Genomic DNA, 11,430 nt, shown 5'->3' with positions numbered 1-11,430 from the left:
TTACAAGACTTTTCCACAAAGACACGTCCTTTTTAAAAGCTTCCACCTGCTTTACGTCACTCATGAGAGCTAAAACACACAATATGCAACCGTGCTCAGTGAAGCCACATGACACACTGTCACATTCTCCTCCTGTCCAGCTTTGCTTATACTGCAATGAATGTTTCATTTGAGCAACCTGGTGGGAGTTGTCCCTCTCCATGCAGGGGGGTTGGAACTAGATGACCTTTAAGGTCCCTTCCAACCCAAACCATTCTATGATTCTATGATTTCACTGCTACATTTACATATTCACTACAGCAGGAAATCCTTTCTAAAACATAAAGCTCTCTTACACCTTCCTCTCACCTTCGTAAGGCCCATCTGATTTTTCAGGTGACTTTTAGCTGTATCTTAGGGAAAAAACAAACTAATTTGTTTGCAACACGTGAGTTCCCAGGGGGGAAGCTTTCTGGTGCATCACTTTGAAAATAGAGATTTTCTGAGATGCACCAACAGAATTTCTATTGATTGGCTTCTTTGCCAAATATTGTAGAACAATAAGTAATAAATAATATTAGCTATGGTAAAATGCAGATTGCGACAGCAAATACGATGGTGGTGGTAAAAGAAGGAGATGTGGATACAGTGCACAACAGCAGAGTGCAAGACACAGCAAGGAGTCCTGCAACTGAAGCAGGAAAGTTGCACCCTCTGGGGGAGAAGGAGTGACAGAAAGCCAACTGTTACATTGAAATGTTAATTCCATTGATTGCCCCACAGTCACAAATGGAGAGGCCACATTTCTGTGCCACAGGTGGTATGCCTTTTTTTGCCATGATCTCCACAGGGAGAAGAGATTTTGGCAGTCTGCAGACCACCTAGTATTCAGGAAAGCAGGGATGTGACGCTAGCAGGAATTGACATGGTCTTTAGTGTGAAACCAGCATTTTAAAATGTTGAAGGAACCTGCCATTTTCTTCAGACTGAATTTTTATCATAGAGGTTCCTACAGCAGTGTTAAAGTGACACTAATGTCTGAATCTTTCCAAGTTACACGCAGAAAGGAAACAACTGCTGTAAGAGGTAAGCACCCGAATGAAAGGAAGAGCTTGCATGACAAGTATAAATTCTAATCTCATCCTGTATCAGAAAGGATCTACCTAAGACACCCTGTTCACTGAAATCTTTACAGGTTACTTAATAACATCTGTCTCCAAACAGCTGGAGGCTTATAGTGGTGCAATGAGGAATATCCCTTCCTTTTGCTTGAACCATTTACCCTGTGGGTAGAAGGAGACAAGAACTGTGCTCCTTGGTAATTAATGACCCTCAGTGGCCAACCCAAACCCTGAAATAAATAAAAATCTTGGAACTGACAAGTGGACATGTGATACATTCCTCCAGTCTGACTCAGACAGCAAGACTCCAGTGAAATTAAGGCTATCAGTGGGATATGAGCTGTATAGATTAATGGTTTGGTTGATACTACACATGGAGAAAAGAAGCCAGGTTAAGATAAAAATAAGATATATAGTTAGTGGTACCCTACCTCCACAGTTCGTGTTCTCATCAATGCTGGAGGCTGGCAGGATCACTAAACAAAGAGAAGAGTGGCGAAAGTTGTCATTTTGCCATCACTTTACTTCTTTAAGTAATTAAACCCACTGTGCTCCAGACACGAGAAGCTGCTCAAATGCTCTGCAGCAAGCTGAGAGTCTCTCCAAATTGAATGATAAGCTCAGAGTGTAAAACACATACAAAAAATCCTCTCCAATCCTGACAATTCCAGTACTGTTACCTGATCACTGATTTGCTTCTTCAATTTAAGGGCAACTGAGAAAACCATGACAAAGAAGAATACCATTGCCCAGAGATCTCAGATTTTTAAGTCAGGGCACTGTAATCCAGAAAAGAACATACGGAAAGGGGTTACTCAATCTAGACCCATATCAAATATTTACCTGAGAGATTCAATTTCCACAAAACACAGCGTGGAAGATGTTGATGACCATCTGTCCATCAACAGTGTTGCTCTGTTAGACCTTTGATTAATTTTCCCACCTCACACACCAGTTTTCTCCATCTGCTTTACTTTATTTCTTTGCTCCTTTGGGATGCTTTTTTTGATACTCAAACTCAATGACCTTCTGTTGCTCATATCCATAGCAAGAACAGAGATAATTTTTATAATCCTACCCAAGATGAACTATGCAAGATTAGAAGTTTGAACTCAGATTAAGCAATTCTAGTTATTTATTACAAATCTAGGTAATTCTGTTTCAAATAAAAGCTAGGCTGCCTTAAAGGCATGCCAGTTACCCTGTGCCTGCCACAGAGGAGTTTGTAACAGGTTTGTTTGCTTGTTTTTCTAGAAGCATCCAACCCAAATTTATAGTAAAGAAAATCTCAGCCTAGCACAACAGTCTGGGCATGAGTTGCTCTTCTGAATTGGCCCACCCTCTTCCTCCTGGCTGACACTGTACATACCAGGAATTTCATTATACAGGCAATCCTGGTACTGCGTGCTGTTCCCAACACACTGAGAAGAGTCTGGGCTGTGGACCTCGCAGTAACGGCTGCGGTACTGGACACCCTCTTCATTGCACAGGCTCCACTCTGACCACTCCGACCAGCCACCTGAAAGCCAAGATCAAGAAAACACACAAACAGTGTCACGAAGAAGGAAAAGGATCCCTTATAAATACCAAACTTCTCCCATGCTGAAGCATGTCTAGATCCTGGCCTTGGCCTGTCCTGCACATCTAATCCAGGGGCCATTAGTGGATTTATGTTTCTCAATACAAATAACAGTGCAAGCATCATCCCCTACTTGTCAGGTTGTCTTTTTCATAATACAGACCAAACCAACCCTTGGCGGAGCACTGCATAGCATGGAGTTGTCTTAAAAGCTCCTATATCAGTTCTCTAGTTAGAGACACAGACAGACCTGGATGGGACAATGTTGCATCGGGACCTGCAGGTCTCGAGGCAGCCTCCCAGGGATACCTCAAGCAGCCAGCACAAGTTACAGCAGTTAGTCTTGCTGAGGTTCCTGAAGGAAGGAGTCAGCCTGCACTGGATCAAAAATAGACAAGGGTGGTTCAAAACCAGCACAGATCTAAGCCCTGTCCTCTGAGTTGTAGCATGTGTTCATCTGCCTGTCTGTGTAAGAAAAAAGAAATATTGTCCGTTCAGCAACTGCACAGATTGATGCTTCATGACTCCTTTTGTTTGCACTGGAAGCTTCCATGTTGAAGAACCAAGCTCCTGCTTTTTCAATTAGTTTAAATGGATCGGCTGTTAACAGGATTTTGCCTGTCTGGCACCAGAGCATGGGCTAGTGAACAGGTAAAGAGGAGGATGATGTACTGTAATTTAACACTGGGATGTGTCATTTTTTCCTGGCTTAACAGACATTTACTGATTGGACAGAAAAGCTTCTAACTGGTGGTGTTTCCAAATTATTTTCTAAACATTTTGCAGATGTGTCTTTCTCCCACCACCACCCAAGTCAACTGGAGCAGGGACAAGAACTGGCTACCTTCACATGGGTGTGTGTTGCAAAGGGCCTCCTCCGTGTGCAGGCCAATGCAGATATCCTCTCCACTAGATGGAGCTGGATTGGTGCAAGTCCGTGTTCGCTGGTAGTGTCCTCCTCCACAGGTTGCTGAGCAGTGAGACCAAGGAGTCCAGCAGGACCATGAACCTTTCACTGAAGGACATTGAAAAGCAAGGAAAGAGAGGTAGATGCTGTTGGTTACTCCTCTCACTGTGACAAAGATGGAGAGCCCCGGCACCTCGCCTTCCAGATCCACCCTGCCAGACTAGCTACCTGTTTCTTGCACCCCAGGACATTTGGGTCTGACAACAAGAATTTCCTACCGAGATTGGGTACAAATGTACTTCACTCGGAGGATGCAGAATGAAGTCTATGCACAAAAAGACTCTACATCATAAAGTGCCAAAATAGAAACTATTATTTAGGGTCGTCACTGAAATTATTCTATTCTATTCTATTCTATTCTATTCTATTCTATTCTATTCTATTCTATTCTATTCTATTCTATTCTATTCTATTCCTTTTCATAGAATAGCATTGTTACTATTATTATTTGTCTCCTGACACTTCACCAACAGCAACAGCAGATTTACTTGGGAAAAAGTGCTGTACAACCTAAGTCGAGCTTATATGGCACCCTTCTGTGGGGGGCTGCGAGTCCTCTAGTTCCAGCCTTCAGGAAACAGAAATTCAGAGGCTTTATCTATTGTCTCTGCTCATTGCAGGGGGTGGGGGTGGACAAGATGACCTTTAAAGGTCCCTTCCAAACCAAACTACAATTCTATGATATGAGCAGAGCCCCGTAACAAGTTAATAACAGGGAGGGATTTAAGATCTCTGATTCCCACCCCCCTCCTTGTCAGGCTACTAGACTGCCTGCCTTGCAGGTCCACATGCCATTAATTCAGAAGATAACAACCTGCTGACTTAGTGCAAGATAAACCCAGGATTTGTGTATAGACATTGAGTGAGGCAGGGAAGGAGGGGGACACAGAGAAATAGTAATCATGCACTCAGAACAGATTGTAAAACATCATAGTGTCCAAGGGGAGAAAACATCACAGAAGAAGGGCACAGACATTAGTGAAAAGCCACTGAGAGCTTCCAAAATAGTACTAATAGCTGCCTTTATAGTGCTAGAGTTATTTTCTTTTTATAGCCATAGAGTGTATTATTTGACACTCTTGCTACGCTCTTGCTGCACATTCTGATCATATCTGCATTGGAATTTTATCTTTATATTGAATTTTAGAATAATAATAATACTATTATAATACAACATTTTCAAGTGCAGGTCACAAACTATATTGCCAGAGGTAGGTAATTGCTAGAACTGCAAAGAGGCAAGGTAATTTGTGTGAGATCACTTAAATTTAGTTTAGATAGTTATTACAGAGCAAGGAGAAAGATAAGGGAGAGAATATAGTAGTCAATGGTCTATTATTACTATTCTGGACCAGGAGTGCAACATAAATATGAGGACAAACTCGAAAACCAGGAAACCAGGCAAGAATACTCCCTGCTGGCTGTGCAGGAAATGGTAACTGATGTCAAGAGTAGATGCCCATCGCAAGAACAATACGTAAGCAGGAGAGGGGGAAGAAACAAGTGTTCACAAGAAGAACTGCCACATCAAGCATCTCTACACAGTATTAAGCCACATTTATTAAGCCTGTCTCCTCATTAAGGTGCAGATGCACCATGATGCCCTCCACTGGATGGAGAACCAAATCTTCTTGAAGCAAAAAATTGCTAGACAAGCCACCATACTACTTCCTCTAGAGGATGTGGCTGTGTTACCCTCTGAGCCTAGGAGAAATGTAAGTCATAGCACTAAAGATCACATACATAGGTTATTACAATATCTTTTTTTAAAAAGATTAAGGAAATATCCCCCAAATAAAACAAACAAATAAATAAATAAATAAAGCAGCTTGGAAAGACTGATTTTCTGTATGGCTCTACCATTAAGATGGGGTAGAACACCTCAGCATTTCATACAGAAATATGATCATGGTTACCTGGGCAGGGATGAGGATTGCAGTCTTGGTACTCCATCGCTGACCCCACACAAGGCAAGCCACCATTTTTAGGTTCAGGGTTTGTGCATGTTCTCTTCCTGATCCTAAAGCCCAATTCACAGTCCCTGGAACAGGAAGACCAGGCCCCCCAAAAGGACCAGCCCCCATTGATAATCCGTGCAGAGGTCTTACCAGTCTTGAGGAGGTCATCAACAAGAGCTTCAAGGAAAACAAACAAGACACCACATGATCACAAATTAATAAGCTGTTGGGTTTTTAAAAAGGACTTCAGCTCATGAATAAGATCAGGATTTATATGCTCAGGGGAAGAGTTTCCATTGAAAGCCCTTAGCAAGAGATTTGTTCCACAGGGTTCAGCTAAGCTAGACGCAAAATGAAATCTGTACACATGCAGAATGAGCCTACTGACAACCTTGATAAATGACCTTTCTGGGCAGCAAATTGTAGCAGTCAAGGCTGTGCCCTCAAGACACTACCTTGCATCACAGCAGCAGTGAAGGGAATAACCCAAGAGGCAATACCCAAGGGGACCTCCAAAGAGAAAGAAGAGTAAAGACACACTCTCTTGTAGAATGGCTCTTTTTTCTCTACACCCTTACTACTTGCCTGTTCTCTTTGGGGCAGCCTGGCAGTAGCAAGAACAAATCTACACACTGGCATAAGCACAGAGCTCACAACTGTGAGTCACAGGGCTCTCTCCATCCCTGCCTTTCTGCAACGACCCTAAGTCGTACATGGCGAGACGCATGCAGACAAGATCAGTTTCTTCACGTTCTGAGAGGCTCCCCCTTCCACCACCAAATCTAGGCTTGCCCTGTGGTCCCCGAGAGCTGGCAAGACGTACAGTCAGTATCACAGACTGCTGAGCCATCATTGGGGCAGAACCGACTCTCAGTCTTCTTCCTCCCGAACTGCAGCTCGTGGGGATCGGGGAGCTGGGCGCGACACGTGTAGCGGAAGCGCTGCTCCTGGCGGGCACCATTCTGGGTGATGTTGACAGGCATCCAAGGGGTCCAGGGTGTGTTCCTGCGCACCTCTGGGCAGCTCTCTGGGTTGCAGGTCTTATATTCCTGCCAAGAAAGAAACACACTCTCTCCTTACTCATTAAACAGCAGCAGTCTAACCGGCAGAGATTTATTTACATCCCAGAAAGCAAGAGGGTACCCTCTGCATTGAAAACAACTTGAATCCACCTTATCTGACCTCACAGATACAAGCAAGTGCTGGGCACAGCACAAACTGTGGGGACTATGGAGGTGGCAGTGGTGCATAGCTTCAGGTGGACCTCAAGGGTGAACTATGCTTGCTATTTTTATGTCTTCCTCAGCTTTGTGTTTCTTTGCTGACTCAGTGTCCTGTGGGGATTCAAAACCTTGGTACATGATGGGTAGGAGAATAATTTGGGCAATAGATAATAGTAACAGCAAGTAAGTTTTCTGCTGTGACCCTGAGATGCTGCTCTTAGGTCAGCCTAGAGGAGCCCCATGAGGACAAAATGTCAGTAAGGTTTATTCCTTGAAAAGTTTATTGTTTTATTTTTAAGATAGGTTTAGATTATCTCCTTTTGCAGCTACTTTTGTTTGGTTGGCTTTTTGAACTTTCTAGTGAGGGCTGTGAACCATTTTCCATCCTTGGTGTAGAGCATTCATTGAGTACAGGCAACATGCTTCCTGGATAGGGATGGAGTGTTTTGAGGTCTTTACAACTCTCACCACTAGTGGGAGGAATTCCAGTGAAAACATTGAGCTCTTCTTTAAAAACAAATAAATAAACAAACCAGTCTTTTTCTGGCAGTGGGGAAGAAATGTAATGCTTCAGGACTTTACAGTTCTAGAGCCAAACAGCTTGTGAACAGATGGAAGGTTCCAGATCAAATCTGCTTACAATGAAAGAAAACTCTCCATAAACCTTATTAAAACAGCTGCATGAAACAGCTGTCAATAGAAAAGGGAAAATAAGGAGAGAAAATGGGTAACCGCTGCCTTACTGATGAGTTAACTAGGTGTTTGGCCTGCTGTTTACACAAGTGTGACAACAAAACTAACTTCTGATGCATGTAGGGCATGGTTCAACAGGATCATCCTTGGGAATGTAACTGAAGGAAAAAATGTATAGTGCCTTCAGGTACAAGATTTGCTATCGAAGTCTACAGAGGCCAGAAGGAAGTCTTCTGTACACCAGTCTGTCCCCCCTCTGCACACATGCACAGGGATACACTCTGACACAGACACTCTCACACTAACTTAATTGATTTTAGGAATCTGCCACCCCTCTGCTTCTCAGTTCATTTCAGCATCCTTTCCAGCAAAAGCTGAGGGTATCACTTTCTTTTAGCTAGAGAAATAAAACCAAGATGCAGAGAGGAGTTAAATACCAAGTTCCTACATGCTAGATATCAATAGGTGCCCCTTATACAATGTCAAGAAACAATACATACCACAGCACAGCCTGGACATGTATTTCCATTTTCACAGGACCTCTGCCTGGAATGAATCCCTCCACCACAATTCACACTACATTTATTCCAAGGACCCCATGAAGACCAAAAAATTGGTAATGGACATGGGCTGTTCTCATTACAGAATCTGAAAGAAGAAAGCACATTGCTCAAAAAATACCCATATCAGCACATCTCAGAGAAAAAATGGTGATGGACACAAGACTACACTCTGCATTTGGGTGCCATTCATGCGTGCACAGAAAGCCAGAAGAGGCTGACACAACAGTCAGATCAGCAATATTCCTCTTCACAGCAGAGAACTGTACCCTTTGTACACAGCAGGGAGTAGTTAACCAGGTTGAGCTCACTGAGACAGCTGGAGTAAATTGTCAAGACTGAGTTTTTGAAAGTGCCTTAAACTCATAACTTTTATGCACTGAATTCACAAAAAAGCTCATAAGCTGCCCCACACATCATAAAAAGAGGCAGTGGATGGTACATATTTTCAATGAGATGACTAGTGGGAGGTGAACTCAACAGTGATCTGTCACTAATGAATCACAGAATCATCAAGTCTGAAAAAGATCTTTAAGATCATCAAGTCCAGCCTACGACCTAACACCACCACATCAGCTACCATGGCACTAAGTGCTACATCCAGCCTTTCCCTGAACACATTCAGGGACGGTGCCTCCACCACCTCCCTGGGAAGTCCATTCCAATGTCTAAGGAATGCCAGGTGCTAGACACTTGACAATTTTCTCTTCCCACGATCTGGCCCTTGCTGCTGTTTGAACCCTAAAAACTACCGTTTGCAACCGGAGTCGAGCTAGATGCTACATGCAGAAGCCCCCCAATTAATGCTATTTTATGTTCCCTTTTCAAAAGGTAACTTTAATTTGTTCAGCTTTTTAATCAATATTGTTCTCAAATTGAATCACAGGACTGCAATTGACTCAGATGTAGTCTTTAAAACCCAAAAAGGACCATTCTGAATGGCCACAAATCAAACCAAAGATTAAAATGTCCTGAATCAAGGAAGTTAAATGAATTGCCTTTTGTATTCTGAGAAATGCAGAGAGATCTGGCTTAAGTGACCACTCCAGGGACAAGCAACAGACTACTGCCAAGCAGAGCTGGCCTTTAATGAAATGTCAAATCTGGAAACCAAACTGGGATGCCTTGAAGCATGTGTTTAATGAGGGGCTGGGCTTCAAGAACCATAATAATACAGATGGCTCTGTAGGTTCAAAAAGTATTGTCTTTTAGTGATTTTGCATGAAATTTGCTTTGTTTAGAGGGAGAAAAAAAGCATTTTTCTGGTACTAAGCCCTGCAAAAACTCAATCCTGAATCTGTGAGCTAAGCTATATTTTGTCTTGAACTTCTTTTGGTGTACCAGCACAATTAATAGAGACTTAGGAATGGTGCAATCGGCCATGTAAGCCCCACAGATTCAACTGCCTCTTCAGGAATGGATCAGAACAGTGTAACTGTACCCACAAACTCTACACTGCTAACAGGAGGCACAGGTTCTCCCTTCGTTGAGGAGGACAGCCACCTGTGTGGGAGATGGGAGTACTTGTAAAGGTATGAAAGGGAGGCTGCTGCTGAGAGGGAGGCAGTGCTGAAGTCTCTGATGGCCACAGGCTCACTGAGAGAGAGTAGCCATGCATGTGTGCAACCTCGTTCCTCCCAGGTTCTGGAACTCCTTCCACTGTGTGCAATCAAACAGCTTAAATTTACAGAAGAGCCACCACTTCCAGCTGCCAACTTTGTAACCACAGGAGTGACAACACAGCATTGTGAACACCTCTTACCTCTCTTCCCTGCTTTGTCCAACACAGACCCTGCCCCCATACCGTGGAGCAGGGTTGCTGCAGGTTCTCTGGCGGACCTGAAAACCTATCCCACAGGAGGTGCTGCAGGGGGCCCAGGAAGACCAGGGTGTCCAAGCACCATTTCTAAACAAAAGGGATGAGAGAGAACAGAGTAAAGGGGTTACCCAATGATCTGCCCACCTCATGTTGTGCTTTACAACAAAACATGGAAGGCACTAATGGGGGAACTGCTGAACTCATTGGAGAAGAGATTATTCATTTCAACCAGAAAGACATCAGCAGAGATCTAGAAAAGAGAGTTTCAATAGTGTTTAGCATTGGTCTGACTTTCCTCCCATTAGAGTCTCTAAGAATTGGAAAAGAAGAGGAGGAAGACAATATTGAATTATTTTGAAAATGCCTCCTAGGATTTGCTGGGCAAGAGTGTGGTTTCTATAACTCTCACTGACTATTACCCTATCATGTCCCCCATGGCTCATAAAGCCCCTTTTCTGAGCCAATGGCTGATCCCAAAGTTGTATCTCCTGGACTGTTCTGCACAAAGAGTTGAGGTTTTGAAGCTCAGCCAAAAATCTATCCTCTGCTAATTCCGTAGGTACTGATGCTTTAAATCTCTTAACTGCAATCCTACTGCCAGCGCCGATGTGTTTATCACAAACCTCATAATATTTCATGTTTTCCTAAAGCCTTCAGCATTGAATCCTATTAAGTTGAAACCTCAAATTTCACTAAAAATTGCAATAATTGCTTCTAGCTTTCATGGCCGCCTACGGACGTCACTGTGCTGTGACCTTAAATCTGTGGAAACCAGAAGCCAATTAAGAGCTCAGAGGCAGGATCGAGTTTCACCGTTTAATAAGTGATCACATCTCTGCTGAGCAGTGGTAACTTAGACTGCAGCAAATGTGATGTCAACCCCCTTGGTTCACACCTCAGCAATGGGAAGTGCTCTGGGCCTTGCCCCTGCGACAGGCTCAGCACGTGCAGGCGGTCGGATCCCGCGAGGCTGCTGCCACGAGGGGGGACTCAACCATGTGCTTACACAGGAGCCAGCATTTTCAGTTTTAACATCTCACATTCCTCAAAGCTCACCTTCCTCTGGTTTGGCAGTACTGCTGAACCTGGGAGGAGGAGGGGAGGAACCGTATCTCATCTCTTCTGCACTGCAGGTTTCATTTCACAGGGAGCCAGTGGCAACGCTCTGTCTTACAGAACTGCCTACTCTCGACACTTCACCACCTTAAGCCAAAAATTATCTCTTTTTTTTTTGGTTTGTTTTTATATTTAATAAAGAAAAAACCTCTCTAAAAAGTCTAGTAAAAAAAAAAAAAACAACAACCCAGGTGCTCTCTGGTTCTTGAAAGCTAAGTTCAAAAACAGATGTTAATTTTCAAAGCATTGACTGAACTAATAACACTGCTGGCAAGATATATTTTCTGGCATAGCACCAATCAGAGCAGAGGATGAAAGTTAAAACCCACATTGCCCTTCACAGCTTTTGTATTTGTTATCAACTCTTGCCTGTTCTTGGCAGCTTTTCTTCAGAAACCTGTTAGATGTTTCTCCC

The 11,430-nt window shown here is 43.4% G+C and overlaps 1 protein-coding gene across 7 annotated transcripts in view; it reads right to left on the bottom strand.

Moving 5' to 3' along the window:
• The window catches only part of SEMA5B (semaphorin 5B), a 274,876-nt gene that overhangs the window by 24,953 nt on the left and 238,493 nt on the right, over window positions 1-11,430 (bottom strand). For 3 of the 7 annotated variants that reach the window (XR_007889922.1, XM_051623688.1, XM_051623690.1), the window contains exons 16-22: window positions 9,843-9,986; window positions 8,021-8,168; window positions 6,428-6,653; window positions 5,563-5,781; window positions 3,524-3,694; window positions 2,470-2,619; window positions 1,532-1,576 (exon numbers count right to left, since the gene is read on the bottom strand). Coding sequence is in view for 6 of the 7 variants with exons in the window: in XM_051623688.1 (XP_051479648.1) it covers window positions 1,532-1,576; window positions 2,470-2,619; window positions 3,524-3,694; window positions 5,563-5,781; window positions 6,428-6,653; window positions 8,021-8,168; window positions 9,843-9,986 (1,103 nt within the window). In the remaining variant the exon portion in view is untranslated. Of the gene's footprint in view, window positions 1-1,531; window positions 1,577-2,469; window positions 2,620-3,523; window positions 3,695-4,954; window positions 5,086-5,562; window positions 5,782-6,427; window positions 6,654-8,020; window positions 8,169-9,842; window positions 9,987-11,430 lie in introns of those variants that run through there. The other 4 variants (XM_051623689.1, XM_051623691.1, XM_051623693.1 and 1 more) reach the window with 4 other exon arrangements.

This window comes from Apus apus, chromosome 6 (genome assembly GCF_020740795.1).
Source record: "Apus apus isolate bApuApu2 chromosome 6, bApuApu2.pri.cur, whole genome shotgun sequence".
Lineage (NCBI taxonomy): Eukaryota > Metazoa > Chordata > Aves > Apodiformes > Apodidae > Apus > Apus apus.
The sequence above is the reverse complement of the archived record's forward strand: the minus strand, read 5'-3'. Positions and strand labels throughout refer to the sequence as shown.